A 19,827-nucleotide genomic window follows, 5' to 3' on the forward strand; every position below is an offset into this window, starting at 1 on the left:
TCTTGCATTATCATTCATAATTTCAGTTCCATGAAATGTTTCAAAAATAGCCCAAAATACTCATTTACTTATTATTATTATAATTATTATAATTATTATTATTATTATTATTATTATTATTATTATTATTATTATTATTATTATTATTATTATTATTATCATTATTATTATTATTATTATTATTATTATTATTATTATTATTATTATTATTATTATTGGCAATATGTAATAATTTGATAAATATTTAAATGGAAAGACTGCAAACTCATACATGGAAGTGAAAAATTGATAGGGCCAACTGGCACCTAAACATTTTGCTCATATTGTGTTGCAAAACAGGGGATATGTTTAAGTTATTGGAATGTTTAGTGGTATTTGCAGGTTTAAGCTTGGAGTAATTCATTTGTAGATATTAATTTCTGTAATTACATGAAGGTATTTTTAAACGAGCCAATGCACGTAAAGTATATAACTAATAAGTGCAGCACATCCAATTACTAAGTAAAATGATAATACATTGTTGCAAATATATCAGCAGACTATTCAGGATTTGGTTTTAAATAAGTTAAATGAACTGAAATAACTTCAGCACTGCCATCTATTTTTGTCATCTTTTTTTGACACCTTGCTTATGTGTGCAATCATTTCCTCTTTTGAGAGAGCTTATACCCACAACATGAGCATTTCCTTGAAGTTATCGCAGGTTGTATTACTTATTCAAACGAGGGTTCTCATACTCTTTTATATTTTAATCCTTAGTGCTCACAGAAAATAAACTTGCACTACAATCAAATATTCCAAATGTCTATTACACAGAGTTTCCTGGTTGTCCAAGGGTCTTTGTCCCAAGATCAGCTTCTCTGTGTGTCTGTGGGGGACAGTGGGGAGCCAGTCAAAGAATTCTCTATCATGACCACTGAAAAAGGTATACTAAAACAATTTCAGCCTTGATTGTTGCAATCAGATCAAATTATCGAAGCTATGCTACTTTCATTTTTAGCCGTAAACTACATCAACAATTCTGCCACTTTTTCCTTTCTTTTTCCTTTTACTTCTATCAAAGCATCTAACTGTAAGAAAGCAGTGATTTTCCAATTTTTTTATGAAAGGAAATGAACTGTGAGGTGCAGCCAAGTTTTGAACATTTCCTGTTGCAGACATAGAAATACTAAATGAGAATCCAAATGTAAATAGTTTATTCAGTGCACTTGAACTATGTAAAGTTTGATAAACTCTTCTGCGTAGTAGTTTCTTCCCTATTTGTGCAGGCTTGTCCAATTCACATCATGAACACCGCTGCTTTCCTGTTTCCTCGTTACATATGAGTTCAAGACTAGTTGGTCCGGTTTCTGCCTGTTATTCACAGTGTCGGTCTGATTTTCTCTTTTTTCCTTCTTAGCCCTTCGACTGACAGCATCACACCTGGCTTTCCCTGATCTCTTTCAGCTGCTGCATTTCTACACACTGAGCAGGTGTGAATGTTATTATCAACTACTAGCTCCAGATAAGGTAAAGGTTTTACTTGCTAACTGAAAGGTATCTCAGGAAGCACTGTGCAACCACATGTTGGGTAGAAAACTGTGCTAAAATATTCTATAGTGCAAACTGGTACTCTTCTGTTGTATACCAAAATATTTATATAGTAACTTTTTAAAAGAACCTTTGTTTTAAATGGCACTTTTAACTATAAGAGAAGGTTTTATATTTGTAATTTAGCAGCCAAAATATTTGTAATTTGGAAGACATGTTGTGGCTAGACAGATCCATAGCAACCATAGCATGTTTTGTCTGAAACACTTCAATCACTAAGCTCTAAATAATATGATTCAGTGTTTGAAATGTCAATTTATGAGACTGGAGTGAAGAAGAGACCATTTGATTCTCATAGTCGTTGATGGCAAGATTGGCAAGGCACAATCCTAGAGCCTTTATGTAAACAGTAAAATAAATATGCAAGTAAGGAAGTTAACGGAAAGTTTGTTAATGTGCAATCAGTGTGAATACTGGGAAATCTGTAATTATATGGTATAAGCCTTCAATAAGTGCTAAAGAAAACAATATACGTAACTTTTTCTTTTGTTAAAGTCATTTATTAATTGACCAGGGGTGCGTTTCCCAAACAATGACATAACTCGCGGCTGACCTTTCAAAGTACATTGCTTCGTTTGGGAAAAGAACGATGTAGTGACTAGTGTTTTTCAAAACCATAGTTTCTCTGTCGCAGATCCATCATTCGAACCATATTAGTTATAATGTAAACGTCTACGATGAACGAGGGGATAAACGGGGTGGAGTAATTATTTCTTTAAAGAAAAAAACATAATTTTTGTGCAAATGATATTGTTTTACATGCACACACATAAAATAAAAATCCAATATTAGTTTTGGTAAAACATGTGCTGCGTCCGAAACTGCATACTTCCATACTGTTTAGTACCCTAAAATCAGTATGCGAGCCGAGTAGTACGTCAGAATTCATAGAATTCGAAAATCAGTATGCGAAAAGTAGCCGGATGACTTACTACTTCAGGCGAGATTCAAGAGTGCGCATCCCATGCACGCTGCGCTATCCCATGATGCCCCGCGAGAGAATTCATAAATGGGAGTGAAGCGATGCAATTGACGCAGGTAGGTCACGTGACCATGACAAAATGGCGGATGTAGTACGTCCGAATTCCATTCATACTTTTCACATTCATACTGTATAGAGCGTACTTTTCTAACGGCTGAGTTGTACGTTTAAATTTAAATGCAGTACCTACTGAGTAGTCAGCGGTTTCGGACGCAGCCATGCACTCGCTTTCCATATTCAGTGAAATATATATATTTAAATGACACATATAGGGCCTGTGTTTCCTCTACAAATATTATTGAGAATATGCCATATTTTATTCTAAAACATAAAACCACTAAGCTAACGCGTACTTTAATCTCATATGTAAATCATAGAAATCGTTAATGGTTGTTATTTACAGTAGGCTTTTTATTAAGAAATAAAAAAAAATCCTACTTAAAAATAATAATAATTATATTTATTATTAATAAGTAGGATCTTGTTTATAATTTTTTTTATTTAATTTTATTTATTGTAAAAATCTACTTTTGCAATTTGACACATTTAAAACCACTACAGAAATGTTAACCAACAGGCCCATCTCAAATGCAGTACAGATACATTTCTTAATAAGTAAGCTGCTATAAATTAAAAGCATTAACATTCATTCATTTTCTTGTCGTCTTAGTCCCTTTATTAATCCGGGGTCGCCACAGCGGAATGAACCGCCAACTTATCCAGCAAGTTTTTTACGCAGCGGATGCCCTTCCAGCCGCAACCCATTTCTGGGAAACATCCACACACACATTCACACACACTCATACACTACGGACAATTTAGCCTACCCAATTCACCTTTACCGCATGTCTTTGGACTGTGGAGGAAACCGGAGCACCCAGAGGAAACCCACGCGAAGGCAGGGAGAACATGCAAACTCCACACAGGAACACCAACTGAGCTGAGGTTCGACCCAGCGACCTTCTTGTTGTGAGGCGACAGCACTACCTACTGCGCCACTGCCTCGCCAGCATTAACATATGCTATATATTTTGGTTCTCACAAGCTTTGGAGACGCAAAGTAAATTCCGCTTTTAATTAATAGGTCACCTATAGCTTTCGTCATGATCCATGGCTGCATTCAAAATGGCATAAATGTTTTCAAAGTGCACTGCCAAGGGAACGCAATTGTCAATATGAGGATTGCTAAAACTGAACTTTAAAAAATACTTTGAAAGCAAACCACATCACAGAGAGATGACTTTAATAGTGTTTTTTAATCATTCCAAGTTTAAATGTTGGAACGTTTGAAAAGAATAGGGCATAGGGGGGATAACTTGTAAAAGAACACAACTAGAAACTATGCTTCAAATAACAGATCGAGAAATGTGTGTGCAAATGTACAAGTTTGCGAATGTTTGTTGGATTGATTTGGGAAATGCCAAATAAACACACTATGATTGCAACAACGCAACTTGCAACCTTAGTTGGCTAACGATGGTTTTCGGAAATTCACCCATTTATTTATTGTTTGTTTGATCTCTTCTACTAAACTTCTCCTCAGGGATGTATTGCCTGTGTGTTTACTGGTTCCCTCATGGGTTTACACCCTTAAGAATCTACCGGATCATCTTGTTCCTCTGCTTGGTCCAAGTTAGTGCTTGCCCTGTCATTCACTATTCTCTGTACTATACTATATTTCAGCTATTATCTAAGTCAGGCTCTTTCGATTTCAAGGGTTTGTGTGTGACTTTCAGAGACCTGGCTGTGCCCATCCTCAGATCTTCAGGCCAAAAGTAGCATGACTCCAGAAACAGCAGAAACAGCAGAGACAGTTATGTGCACTATACAGGTGATACAGACCTTCTGATTCTGTTTGAACTTTTGTAATTTAGCAGTATTTGTTTAGTCTTGAATAAGTTTATGTGTAAAGTACATCCGAAAGATCCTCGTTCTAATTTTGTTTTAGATAATAATTTAATATATTTTGGACACTTTTGAGAAAACGTGCAAAGTTTTTGGTTCTTGCTATATTTAAAGTAAGTATTGACTTTATGACAATACTTCACAGTCAGTTCAACACTTTATTCTGATGTGTCCTTGTTACGCATAGCAGTGGTTCCAGTTGTATATGATCTTTAATTGTATTTTTTATCCCTACACCAAACTGTAACACTAAAGTAAGTTAATTAAAATGAATTGGTCCTCATTTGTGTTATTACACTGTAACTGTAAGCTCATTTTTAAATAAAGTGTAGACAAAATGTTTACAAATCTAGCACTGATAAATGTTTAAATGCACTGTACCACCCTAACAAGTTTGTTCATAATGATCTATTCCTTTTCATTTATGTTTATTTTTTCTATTTTTTTAAAAGCTTGAACAATAGTGATTGATTCTTGCAATTACACTCACTGGCCACTTTATTAGGTACACCCTACTAGTTGCGGGGTGGACCTCCTTTTGCCTTCTGCCCTACTGCCCTTAATCCTTTGTGGCAAAGATTCAATAAGGTACTGGAAATATTCCCCAGATATTTTGGTCCATTTTGACATGATAGTATCATGCAGTTTCTGCAGATTTGTTAGCTGCATATCCATGATGTGAATCTCCTGTTCCACCACATCATAAAGGTGCTCTATTGGATTGAGCTCTGGTGACTGTACAGGACATTTGAGTACAGTGAACTCATTGTCATGTTCAAGAAACCAGTCTGAAATGATTAGTGCTTTATGACATGATATGTGTCATCCTGCTGGAAGAAAGATCAGAAGATGGGTACACTGTGATCATAAAGGGATGGACATGATCAGCAACAATACTCAGTAGGCTGTGGCGTTGATATGATGCTCAACTGGTACTAATGGGCCCAAAATGTGCCAAGAAAATATCCCCCACACCATTAAACCACCACCAGCAGCCTAAACCATTAATACAAAGCAGGATGGATCCATGCTTTCATGTTGTTGATGCCAAATTCTGACCCTATCATTTGAATGTTGCAGCAGAAATCGAGACTCATCAATCTAGGCAACGTTTTTCCAATCTTCTATTGTCTAATTTTGGTGAGCCTGTGTGAATTGTAGCCTCAGTTTCCTGTACTTAGCTGACAGGAGTGACTGGTGTGGTCTTCTGCTGCTGTAGCCCATCCGCCTCAAGGTTAGACGTGTTGTATGTTTAGAGATGCTCGTCTGCATCCCTCGGTTTTATAGAGTGTTTAACCAGTCTGGTCATTCTCCTCTGACCTCTGGCATCAACAAGGCATTTGTGCCCACAGAACTGCCGCTCACTGGTTATTTTCTTTTTTTCTGACCATTCTCTGTAAACCCTATTTATAATGGTGCATGAAAATCTCAGTACTTTTGGCACCAACAGCTATGCCACATTCAAAGTACCTTAAATATTAAACCACCTTTCTTCCCCATTCTGATGCTCAGTTTAAAATGCAGCAGATTTTCTTGACCATGTCAACATGCCTAAAGGCATTGAGTTGCTGCCATGTTATTGGCTAATTGGAAATTTGTATTAACGTGCAGTTGGACTGGTGTACCTAATAAAGTGGCCAGTGAGTGTATATACGTTATACAAGTGTACATGATTTTCAAATTGTTTCTATTTCCTGGTAGGTTACAGCTGCCAGTGGAGCTATGTGCTTCATCAATCCCTTATACCTTCATGAGCACGGTGATGATTGGCTCACTCATTCTTCAGCCAACCCAGTCAGACATCCATTAAGGCGAGACAAGCGGTTAAGTACCACAAGAACTTGGGAAGGGAGAGGACTGAAAAAGAGGTCATCTTCACCAGCTGAGGACTGTAGCACTTTCAACAATGACAGAGGTAGACCCTCTTTTAATATTAATATTAATAATAATAATAAGTTAATATTCTTTATACATTTATATGATCCATTAATAATGTGAATTACCTTTTGTTTTACATTTTTAGTTTTCAATTTAAGGGTACTATTTTACAGATCTAGGTGCAAAGTCTAAATTGCAGCATTAAGAGCATGTCCAAATCCACTTTTACTATTTTAAGGATGCAAAAATATGCTTTGCGCCACGGCACATGGTCTAACACGGTTGTGCTTATTCTCTTAATGAGGTATGGATGTGTTTTGAGAATAAACCAATCAGAGTCTTATCTCCCATTCCCTTTCAGAGTCAGTTGCGTCGTGCCATGGCGCATTTGCTATTAACATTGGCAGACTTTGTAAGTGAAAAAACTGAACGCTTCACTAGTGAGAAAACAGTTAAGCAGACCATCTGCGGCATGAGGATAAAGAACGAGACTTCTCCTATCAACCTTTATTTTCTCTTTCTCTACTTCGTGGATAAGGAAACGGTGTTGTGCGCACTTCGCTGAAGACATCCATTAGCCTACATAATTATTTTCATTAATTATACACAAAGATTTGTTTTAAAACTGTTTCTAAATTCAGTTTTCATTTTCAGCAAACTAATAAATGAGCTATAAAAACAAAGTGCGGTCAAAAAACTGAGTTTTATCAAATCACACATCCTATGCCCCATATGGTCTAAAGGTGGACAAATCTCAGCTTGTTTTTATTAAAACAAATATAAATATACATAGGCTATAACAAAAAACACTACTACTAATAATAACGTTATACAAAAGCAAGTTGTCATGAATAAACTGAAAAAGCCCCACAAGATGAAGAAGGCATGGTGGCAGTGTTTTTTATATTTATGTAGAAAATAATATTTTTAAAAATATTTTAATACTTTAATTTTTTTAATTTGTAAAGATATTTGCGTATTGGTTTACATCCTGTGTGTTTTAAGCAATGTGTAAGCGCTTAAGGCGCATAACTAATGCACTCTACGTTGGACTTTAGACCTGATTTCAGCTGGTCTATTGCACAGTCTATTTTAGTTCCTTAAAATAGCAACGCAACAGCAATGCGCCATAACACCCATGAGTCCACAAAGTGGCGCAAATGGACTTGCTATTTCAACAACTTGGCGCAAAACAAGAAAATTAGGGTTGTGCTGGTCTGAAAATAGCAACACGTCATGGCAAACACGTCTTGCACCTTATTGCTCCAGGTGTATGATAGGCCCTAAGTTGAGTCCAAGTTTAGGAAATGTTGTTACTGTTTATTAGAGGTCTGCTGCAGAAATCTGGTCGGGTCCCGCGGCTGTACTGCAGGTTCAGATTTCTGCGGCGCGGGAATAAATTTCCAAATAAAGCACGGGAGCGGTCAGTAACTGGTTTAATTTAGGATGGGAGCGGGCTGTCTAGCAATATTGCTCCCGACTCCCTAGCGAGCGTATGTGTGTGAATGAGACAGCGTGATGCTGCGTTTAGCTTGTTTGTTGGTGTGTGAGTGTGTGTGTCTTCTGCGTCAAGTGACCGGCGTAACCTACGGCGCATGCAACGCGCATAGCTGTGCATTTATCCTTCTGCACACTGTCTCTGTTGGTCTGCATTAACACTTCCGAAACGCTAGTTGGCAGTGAGGGGTAAATGTTCCTCTGTGACGAGTTTCTTTGCCTGTGTTTTGCTTTTCCTGAACACTTCCGGGATGTACAAGTGGCTCAAACTCGCTCATTTTGAGCGAAGGGCTATGCGTCAGCGCTGTAGCATACGCCAGCGTTTGACGCAGAAGTATAAATCAGCCTTTATGTGTGTGTGTTTATACAGAGAGCTTGTTATAGGCTGTCTGGACTCTGTATAGCTGGGTGGTTTTCGGTATTGTTCAACCCCCGCTCGTTAGCGGGAACAGGTGTGGTGGGTAGAAAACAGGGCAGGGGAGAACAAATGCAGAATATAAGCGGGAGCGGTCGGGTTTGGGCTAAAACCTGACGGGAGCGGGATTCAAAATTTAGTCCCGCGCAGATCTCTACTGTATATCTTTGTTTTTTATTACTGTTTGTTTGTTTGTTCAGTCGTTTGAGGAAACGTTTCTTAATTTTTATTTATGTTTTTAAGGTGTTTCTGTTTTTGTGATATGATCTTTAGTTTATTTTTTTCAATGTTTGTCCAAATGTGTTAATGAAAGTGCAAAATTGAAATTATTTGATATAGTACACATACAATGCATACCTCGGCATATAAAGTGTTAATCTTTTAGTAAACATTACATAAACACTAAAATTGCTAAATAGTTATTATTTTTTCATTGTTCATGTTGACAAATTTTAACAATTGGAATCTTATTGTTAACCCTTTTGTAAAAAGTTTTCATATTATTTTCATTTAGCTTTGTTTGATGAAGGATCTTTTAATAGTTTTAATTATCAATAACGCTACTATACTGCAACATTACATCTGATGAAAAGTGTTGTTAATTAAGCTCTGAATTTAATTTTCTTTTGTCTTAAAGGATCATTTGAGAAGACTCCTGTGACTCCATCTACAACCCCAGGTGGAGTTGTGCTTCGTAGGGCAAGTGGTACCAGCAAGGAAGACCCCTTAAAAAGAGCAAGCACAGACTCTATTCAAAGCCCTCTTCCTCAGTCACCACACCGTGTGTCTTGGATAGAAGACAAGATATGGCTGAACTCACCACTTCCTTCCTCTCAGCTTCAACCACCCTGCTTAGAGCTGGACTCGTTATCAGTCAGCAGTATAGAGGAGGAGTCAGAACCAGCGTTGAGCCCCTCCCCTTCCTTGCCTTCACACCGCTTCCAGTTGGCAGATAAGATGAAGAACCGCCTCTCTGCAGTGGGACAGGCTATAGGTGGACTGATGTCGCCACAGAGGAGACTGAGTAATCGTGTTCAGGAGATGGCAGAACGAAAGAGTGGGGCTTTTGCAGAGGCTGTAAGGGAGTTTATAGAGCAAACACTTACAAGTGAACCAACTCCTGAAATAACCTACACGGAGATGCTACAGGAAGTGCGTTCATCTCTCACTGCTCTGAGGGAAATCCTGTTTGACTCTACAGAGATCCAAAGCATCACAGACAGTTTTGGAGACACACCAGATTTTGAGCTGGGTATGACCGGGAGATGTTAAATCACGTTGATTTGCTTAATATATATATATATATATATATATATATATATATATATATATATATATATATATATATATATATATATATATATATATATATATATATATATATATATATATATATATAAATACAGGGCTTGACATTAACTTTTTTTAATCACCAATCACTGTGGCTAGTAGTTTTCCAACATTACTAGCCACTAGCTATTTTAACTAGCCACAGTTTTGTTGTTGGAAAAAAATATTCCCATAAATTTGACGTTGACATGGTGAAATTACTTGATTTAAAATATGTGTTATGTCCACATGCTTCCTTAACTTTTTATTTTACTTTTTAGGGCCCAACATTAAGGATTTACTTTTTTTCTATGGCCACACACATCAAACTTAATTATTTCCTTGCCACAAATAATAAAAAAAAATGTGTCAAACAAGCTAAATATAGCTGTGGACATACAGTTTTTATTCAACAAAAAGGTTCTTAAAAAAACAACAATTAACATTTTGTAGTCTGTCCAGATCATCAGTTAATTATAGATAAATGGAGAGTTAATCTCCTATTATAGCAATGTTATTGTAAAGGATGATAATTAAATCATATTAACAAAAATAACTGCAAGCAGAAGAAAGCAGTGAAAAACATTCTGAGTGCGATAGTGAAAGGATGATCACGCGCACACAGTAAACATTAGGCCAAGTAATAATCTGTTCAAACAATGGTAAAAGTGAAAGCGGTAAGACAGACACCCACACAAGCCCTTTCCGCTGGTTGAAAATCATTTTTAAATTGCCTGATCATCCTCTCATTCGGTATTCACCTGCTTACAGTTATCAATTGTGCTGCTCCTCGGTTTTAAGAGCACATTTGCACATATATTGACAAACGGGCTTAAACTAAAATTTTAGTCTTTAGGAACTGGGCAGCTCTGCCAATTTAAAAATTATTTTCAACCAGCCAAAGTGGCTAGTGGCTAGACTTATATTTATGTATATATATATATATATATATATATATATATATATATATATATATAGCCCACCAAATATGGATAGATTTCAGCTGTTGTGGGTTAGACATACACCCCCCGTATGTCTAACCCACAACAGCTCAAATCTATCCATATTTGGTGGGCTATATATATATATATATATATATATATATATATATATATATATATATATATATATATATATATATATATATATATACAGTTGATATCAGAATTATTAGCCCCCCTGTTTGTTTTTTACCCAATTTCTGTTTAATGGACAGAAGATTTTTTAACACATTTCTAAACATAACCGTTTTAATAACTCATTTCTAATAACTGACTTATTTTATCTTTGCCATGATGACAGTAAATAATATTTGACTAGATATTAGATTATTATTATTAGATATAAGAATTATTATTAGATATAAGACACTTCTATGCACCATAAAGTGACATTTAAAGGCTTAACTAGGTTAATTAGGTTAGGTTAGGGAAATTAATCAAGTCATTGTATAAAGATGGTTTGTTCTGTGGACTATCAAAAAATATATAGATTTAAAGGGCTAATAATTTTGACCTTAAAATGTTCTTTAAAAAATTCAAAACTGCTTTTATTCCAGCCGAAATAACGAAATAAAATAAAAAAAATAAGACTTCTCCAGAAAAAAAAATTATCAGGCATACTGTGAAAATTTCCTGAATCTATTAAACATCATTTGGGAAATATTTAAAAAAGAAAAAAAATTCTGACTTCAACTGTGTATATATATATATATATATGCCACAAAATCAGTTCAAGCGGTATAGAGCAGCATAAAGACAAAAAGTGTCAATATTTACCTCAAGTCAGTTCATTGTTGGTTCAAACTAAAAACAAAAGTGCAGTCAAAATAAAACATACTGACTATATTCGATATAATAACCAAGTAAGGCAAACATATTTGCAATCTGTATAAATTTAACACCCAATGCTACTGATACTGAGGCTTGTAGCGTGAAGGTCGTGTCCCTTTGGTCACACATAGCAAAATATTAGTATTTAATTTTGAAAGAAAGAATATAGTTTGAGCAAACATTTCAGATATGCAAGTTCCATGTAGTGTTATAAAATGATAACACTATGCATGGCACATTACACATTTCATAACTATATCTGATTGTGTATACTTGCATGTTTTATGGCTCTAAAATAAAAAAGTTTCAAGCTAAGCCATACTTGACGAGAAATTGTGACATAACATCAAGAACAAAGAAAAGCTTTTATTGAATGATATTTTTAAGCAAGTTTTTTTATAATGCTACAATATGTTAGCAGGAATTCCACAATTATTTTGTGCACCTCTAACCACTAAAACCAGTTTACAAAAGCATTATTGCAAAAAAAAAATAAAAATCTGTTTTTCTCTTTGCCCTTAGATTCCATGCTGGAACTTGCCTTGCACAAAGTAGCTTTAAAGCCAGTCTACTCTCACCTTTACGTGTGTCTGAAGACAGCACGCAGGGATGATGGCACTCTGCAGCGTTTAGAGGCCAACAAGAGCATACTGGAGGACCGCAACCTGGAGGAGCTGGAGGGTGCAGCGGGGGCTGGGGTTCCTGATTCCAGCGTGATGGAAAAGATCCTGCAACGATGGACCGCAATGCATGAAGCCTACTCGCCTAGTAAAAAAGTTGGCACCCTGCTCAAAGTCTGCAAGAATATCTACCATAGCATGAATGCTAATGCTAAACCTGGTGAGTGAAACATAGGCTACTGTTGAGGCACAATGAGATCTATTCCAAAACATACCTACGATCATGAAAATGCCCATCAGATCATTTATTGTACCCTCCTGAATATGCCCCTGTTTTGGCTCAGAGGACAGTGTAGCTGTTTGTAGCATGTGCCTTTCATGAAAATGAGCTGGTTGTACCTGCCCACTGTTCCCACATGCGTGTCGGCTTCTACTGCTTCATGTCAGATAAACAACACAGTTAGCCCTTTCACACAGTGATACCTGTAAATATCCAGAAAATTTCCAAAATGGCTTTACCGGTAAATGAAAAAAAGCGCTGTTTATACAGGCAAGAACGTTACGGAATTTTTCCGGAAAGGACCATTCATTAACCAGAAATGAACTCTTAAAGGCTGCGTTTGAATTTGTAAACATTTGACTACATTACAAACTCTGTAGATGGATCAGTATCGTGAACATCTTTGATGAAAACATATAGAGAAACACTTTCGCATGTTGAGATGTACATGATATGTGTGTGCTGTCGCTCACCGGCTGCTTCACGTGCAAGCGCGATGCCTCACGCAACTGAAGGAAGCAGAGTTTGAAGGTAAACAAACAACGGCTTATCATAAGCATCTTATGGATAATTATTTACACAGTTGGCATTAAGAAGAAATAGAAAAGTTATCTGACAAACATCTAGCAGCTAAATGTGTCTGGAAAAATATTTAAAGGCTTTCATTTTCATAAGCAAGGCGGACATGAATGCGTCTGAGTGTTCTGATTGGCTAAAGTAGTCACTTTCCGGCAATCGTCCTTCTGCATTTGCACAGCGCAGCATTCCGGTAAATTACTGATAATGTTACTACTTCTCTTTCCGGAAATTGCCGGAACAAATTTACCGGTATTTTCAAAAAGGGCCTGTTCACACATACAGACCTTTCCGGAAAATTGCTAGTAATTTTCCGGAAAGGTCTGTATGTGTGAAAGGGGCTAGTGATAGAGACAGACACGGATGAAGCAAATTCAGGATTCACTTTATTCATTCATTCATTCATTTTCTTGTCGGCTTAGTCCCTTTATTAATCCGGGGTCGCCACAGCGGAATGAACCGCCAACTTATCCAGCAATTTTTTATGAAGCGGATGCCCTTCCAGCCGCAACATCCACACACACATTCACACACACACTCATACACTATGAACAATTTATCCCACCCAATTCACCTGTACCGCATGTGTTTGTACTGTGGGGGAAACCGGAGCACCCGGAGGAAACCCACACGAAGGCAGGGAGAACATGCAAACTCCACACAGAAACACCAAATAAGCTGAGGTTCGAACCAGCGACCTTCTTGCTGTGAGGCGACAGCACTACCTACTGCGCCACTGCCTCGCCCGGATTCAGTTTATGGATTATGTATTTATTTTATGATTTAATACAGGGGTCTCAAACTCGCGGCCCGCGGGCCATTTGCGGCCCTCAGTGCAATATTTTGTGGCCCGCGCCGACCGCAATACACTGACAGAATCAGCGGAGCGGGGAGAACAAAGGGGGCGGGGATGCCGGTGACGTCACCACGCACCCCGCCCCTTTGTTAGACGCTGTGACGGGCGGGAAGTGTTAGAAGGGAACTCGCGCCGGCCAGAACCAAGGTAAGCTGTTCCCGCCCCTGCCTGCCACTTAGCTACCTATCTGCAGCCTGCTACCTACCTAGCTACAGCCTGCATCTTATATATATTATAGGTAGATACAGACTGGTACAGACTGATGTGACTTGAGTGGGGTGGGGGTGTTTTATTTCTACATATATACGCCTTTTTTTAGGTGAGGGAATGGAAGTTTTGAGAGAGTTCCCCCACTTTTTCCCCCACTTGAAGCGCTGTCAAGTCTCTGGCAGCAAGAAGTAGGCAAAAGATGCCATGTTTAGAAGAACTGTTCATAATCTTCACTCAATGTTCTATTAATGTTCAGGACACTTTATGTTCAGAAGAAATAATTAAAACTGTTAATAATGACATTTGAGGACTTTTTTTTGTGAAATCCCTTATGCGGCCCAGCCTCACCTAGACTTTGCCTCCTGCGGCCCCCAGGTAAATTGAGTTTGAGACCCCTGATTTAATACATTTGTGATGGAGTTTAGGATACATCTGGTCGTGAATGCACGCAATTTACAGATGCAAAGCAAAAGAAACTGTTATGTAAGTTTGACACCCAGTGGTTGAACTAAGGATTGCCCTCCTGGATCAAAACACATTTTCACTCAGCTCCTCCTCTGACCAGTCGACACAAGTGCAGGTTGCCAGATTGACGTGTGTGCGCCTGACTATTGAGCCTAAAGGCTGATTTAAAGCTGATTTGAATCGTTTTCTAACTAAAAGCAAAGGCACGTGATAGAAAAAATATTTTCCATACTAAAGTTAGTTTTTGTCCTAACCAACATCAGACATTTCTATTTTAGATACAGCTTCTATTTCTGACAGGTGAACAACAGGATAAACTGTGATCACCTCAGGTGCTGAGGTGTTGAATATTAATAATGTGAGTTTAAATGTCATTTATTGCCACACTACTGAAATCAGCAGCATCTCTCACCTCAGATCTTAAAAATAAAGCAAACAATTTGAAATTAAACTTTAGAACTTTGACTATAAATATCAATCATTTAGCATGTACATATAATAAGGTTTAATGCATATTAATTAGATTGTAAACCTTACTGTTATGACCCATGATCGAAATATATATTTAGGAATTGAAAAGGGGTAAGATTGAGAAGACCAAAAGAATAACCTAATGGCAAAAAGGTGGCAAGAGAAACACAGATTAACAAATTAGCCCCGCAAAAGATTTATTGCTCCCACAAATGACCATATATTTACAATATGAACAAACACAAAAATAATGCAACAATAATAATAATAATTTTGTACAACCAAGACAAACAGAGTACAGTTCATAACACTTACCATTTGGCTGGAGTCCAGTGTGTTATTCTGTGCTTTTGAATGGCTGTGCTTAAATTTCTGTCGTGTTTCATCTGGTACAAACAGCCAAATTGCTTATTACTGCAAATCTTGTCACAAAGTGTGTTGTTGAAACACGGGGTTACAATGTAACCTGCTCAGCTAATGTTTACATTCAGAATATTTCTATTATTTGCTAATTAATAATCACCTCATGTGAAACTATTAATCAGCATCAAATTTCAGAGTCAGCTACTGTCCACCAGAGGTCGCATTTTGGTCACGAACCCATGCTTTGAGAGCCTTCCTGACTAAATAAATCAAATACGCCATTTTCCAACAAGGCAACTCAAGGTGTTAAAATTTAATTGGCTAAACTGGCATTGGGTGGATTTATTCATTCATTTTCTTTTCGGCTTAGTCCCTTTATTAAACTGGGGTCATCACAGCAAAATGAACTGCCGAATAATCCAGCACTTGTTTTCCACAGCAGATGCCCTTCCACTTGCAACCCATCTCTGGGAAACCCATCCATACACACTCTTTCACACTCGCACTATGGACAATTTAGCCTACCCAATTCACCTGTACCACATGTCTTTGGAGAGAAACCGAAGCACCCAGAGGAAACCGACGTGAACGCAGGGAGAACATGCAAACTTCACACAGAAATGCCAACTGACCCAGCCGAGGCTCGAACCAGCAACCTTCTTGCTGTGAGGCAACAGCACTACCTACTACGCCACTGCGTCGTTGGGGAGGTTAAAAGAACCAAAATTAAGTCAGCCGTTCCAGCACTGAAAATACATTTTCAAAACAGAATATCTGACTTCAGCATTGTTTTTCAGATAAAACAAGAATGTTCACTTAGCAATAGCATGTTTCTGAAATATCTGCAAACATATGATGGTATTTTTATGCTTTAGAAAACTCAAAAACTTAAATGCAGCACCTTTAATTAAAGCCAATAGCATTTCATTGATACCACAGCCATGTCAATCAGTCATTGAGCTAAAGCTAAAGTCTATAATAGTAATGCTAAATCTTTTCTCCACTTTAAAATACATGATTTTTTTGTAAAAAAAATGGGTGTAATATATTTAGGGCCCTATTTTACATGCGCCGAATAAAATGCAAGAGGCGTTTGCCCTGACGTGCTGCTAATTTCAGACCAGTGCAACCTTAATTTTCCCATTTTGCGCCACGTTGTTTAAATAGTAAATCCATTTGTGACACTTTATGGACTCATGGGTGTTCCGGTCTAGAAAAGAGGTGTGTTAAGGCACATTGTTGGCATGTTGCTATTTTGAGGAACTAAAATTGATTGTACAATAGACTAGCTGAAAGCAGGTCTAAAGTCCAGCGCAGAGCGCGTTAGTTGTGCGCCTCGCTTTCACATTACTTAATACACACAGGATGTACAGCAATATGCAAATATCTTTACAAATGAAAAAGAATTAAAGGAATTAAAGTATTACAAAAATGATTACTTTCTACATAACTATAAAAACCACTGCCTCCATCTCGGGGGGCTTTTTTCGGTGTATTCACAACAACTTGCTTTTGTATATTGTTATTATTATTATTAGTTGTAGTATTTATAATATGCATATTTATATTTGCTTTATTTTTTACAAGCTTAGATGTGCCCACCTGTCAGGTTTTGCACCATATGGGGCATTGGACGCGTGTTTAGATATAACTCAGTTTTTTCAACACTTTCGGTTATTATTACTCATTTTTTCATTTGCTGAATTTAGAAATACGTTTTTACAACATGTTTTAGCATCACTGATATTCCTCTTGTCATTAAGTCTAATGAACCTGGAGAAGTTCAGTTCAACACTTATCTGCTGCCAATTTTTAATGAATTGGTGAGCTCTCAGATGAGAATAAGTGACTGACTTCATATCTTGAAGGATGGGACGATTTAGCTATTACAGCAGATTTAATTGGTCAGGTTATTTGATGAGAAGCGGAAATGTGAGGTGACATCATAAAAAATGTTAATCCATCTTAGCAGAAGTGAAAAGCTGTGAATTTTGAAGGCTCATATCTTGCAAATGCTTAAATCTTAATGCAAATTGTGTTATTGTTTTGCAGCACAATTGATTATACAGTAGATTACCTTAAGGAGCCCATATTATGGGTTTTTGAAAATGCCCTTCCATGTAGTGTGTAACGAAGCTCTAAGTGAAGTGAAGTATCCAGCTAAGGCTTAAATCTGTAAGTGTACAGTGTTTAAAACTGTTGATTCAGCTATAAAAGAGTCGACTCATAGTGCTTCAAACGAGTCGCCTTGATAACGATTCATTAGGTGTTTCGCCATGACGTACTAACGAAACCAAGTTATTCACATGCACGCGCAAACCCGGGAGATTTGAAACCTGCGGCCCCGCCCTCTGACATAGAAACCCAGACACACACACCGACACACACACACAAACATGCCGGTGTTACGGTTTAACTGGTGACCGTGTTAACTGGTGTCCCTTTCCAGATGTAAGCTATTCACGTTTGCAGATTCGTCACTTTTTCACAGCAACAAAACATGTCCATACCAAATAAAGATTCTTATTACTTGGTGTCAGTGTCATTGTGAGCATTATTGATTTTATTATCTGTGTAGCAGAACAGTATATAACCAAAATTAATCTAAAAAAATAATCAGAATTTACGTCTTTAACAGGATTCGATCCCATGTAGTGAAAAGGCTAAGCACACACATCAATCAACTTACAACTTACAACATGCTTTGCTGTGGTTGTGGACCCGTGTTGACATGTTTCCATCGAGGTTAACATGTTTACATGTTGTTTAGTTACATGTACTCACGTTAACGTGTTTCTACAAACTCTCCCGCTGATAGAATAGCTCTCAATGACTAAACGATGCTTCATCAGTTGCTCAAACCATGTTTTTTCTTAGTTGTAGACTCATGTGTACCTGTGTCTTAGGAGTCGTGTTAACTAGTGACCCATGGTCACACATGACATGTAAATAAAGATTTTACAAAAAAAAAAGAATACAATGATATTATTATGCAACATATTATGTCTAATATATCTAATATATATTTCATATATAATAAAAAATCGCAACAGACTGTCATCGGTCCAATCAGCGCAGATTAGCTTCGCGCTAAGGAGGGGTTTGGGAACCAATGAATCATTGGACGATTCATACGGGAGTCGCTATGATAATTAGGCAAAAATAAATGCAAATTATAAGACCATGAAAGTGTTTTTGACCTTACATGCATATTAGACTGTTGTTGGAGACCCTTACAACTAAGATATGACCCTATTTCATGTATAATATGGGCTCTTTAACAGTAACATATTGTCACATAGCACCTAAAAAACTTTAGCTTTGATTTCAGGGGACCTTTACTGATTTAATTCAATTCAATTCATGTTTATTTATATAGCGCTTTTACAATGTAGATTGTTTCAAAGCAGTTTAAAATAGAAGTTAGTTTAAGGTACTGAAAGAATTTTAATAGCTGTCTTGATCCCAACAAAATACTGAAGTGCTTGTACATGCTCTGGTAATATCAAGGATTGATTATTGCAATTCCCTCCTATCTGGTATCCCTCTTAACCAACTTCACAGATTACAGATAATCCAGAACTCAGCAGCTAGGGTAGTCACCCGCTCGCGTGCTTCTGAACACTTAACTCCAATTCTCTTTCACTTGCATTGGCTTCCTGTATTTTTATCGTGTACATACTAAAATTCTTTTATTAACTTACAAAGCTCTTCACAACCTTGCACCCGATTACCTCTCTGATCTTCTTCACTGGTACACTCCTCAGCGCTCAATGAGATCTTCTGTGGCTGAACCGTTGTCAGTTCCAAATTTTAAGATGAAGTCATATGGTGGCAGGGCTTTTAGCTGCATAGCACCACAGTTATGGGATTCCCTGCCGTTGGATATTCGTCAGGTGGACTCTCTCCAATTTTAAATCCCAGGTTTAAACCTTTGGGCTCTATTTTGACGGTCCATGCACAGAGCGCAAAACGCAGGGCGCAAACACTTTCAGGGCGTGTCAGAGCGCATTTTTGCTAATTTACGGACGGGAAAATGCAATTTGCGCCAAGGCGCATGGTCTAAAAGGGTTGAGTTTATTTTCTTAATGAGTTATAGGTGTGTTTTGAGAATAAACCAATTAGAGAGTCTCATCTCCCATTTCCTTTAAGAGCCAGCTGCGTCGCGCCAAGAGCGCATTCGCTATTCACAGGACGCAAAGCAAGTCTAAGTGAAAAAAATTTGCATTTCACAAGCAAACAGTTAACAGTTTTTTAACAGAAAACTGTTAAACAGAGCATCCACTGCGAGAAAATGGAACTGCTTCCATATTAGCTCTTGAATAGGGAAACCTTTACGCACAGACATCAATTAGTCTATAAATAATTAATTTTATTTGTTAAGCGCAAAGATTTGTTTCAAAACTATTTCTAAATTCAGTTCTAATTTCTAGCAAACGAATAAATGAACAATAATGACCAAGTGTGGTCAAAATACTGAGTTATTTCCAAATACACCTGGCATGCCCCATATGGTCTAAAACCTGACAGGTGGGCAAATCTAAGCTTGTTTTTAATA

The 19,827-nt window shown here is 37.3% G+C and overlaps 1 protein-coding gene across 6 annotated transcripts in view; it reads left to right on the forward strand.

Annotated features, from left to right (window-relative positions):
• The window catches only part of rinl (Ras and Rab interactor-like), a 31,016-nt gene that overhangs the window by 6,195 nt on the left and 4,994 nt on the right, over positions 1 to 19,827 (forward strand). For 3 of the 6 annotated variants that reach the window (XM_087283511.1, XM_087283513.1, XM_087283512.1), the window contains 7 exons: positions 817 to 925; positions 1,400 to 1,472; positions 4,116 to 4,204; positions 4,309 to 4,403; positions 6,179 to 6,392; positions 8,905 to 9,519; positions 11,951 to 12,268. In XM_087283511.1, the coding sequence (XP_087139637.1) occupies positions 817 to 925; positions 1,400 to 1,472; positions 4,116 to 4,204; positions 4,309 to 4,403; positions 6,179 to 6,392; positions 8,905 to 9,519; positions 11,951 to 12,268 (1,513 nt within the window). Of the gene's footprint in view, positions 1 to 816; positions 926 to 1,399; positions 1,510 to 3,143; positions 3,594 to 3,656; positions 4,205 to 4,308; positions 4,404 to 6,178; positions 6,393 to 8,904; positions 9,520 to 11,950; positions 12,269 to 19,827 lie in introns of those variants that run through there. The other 3 variants (XM_087283514.1, XM_087283516.1, XM_087283515.1) reach the window with 3 other exon arrangements.

Source organism: Danio rerio, chromosome 15, assembly GCF_052040795.2.
Source record: "Danio rerio strain M-AB ecotype USA chromosome 15, GRCz13ab, whole genome shotgun sequence".
Taxonomy (NCBI): Eukaryota; Metazoa; Chordata; class Actinopteri; order Cypriniformes; family Danionidae; genus Danio; species Danio rerio.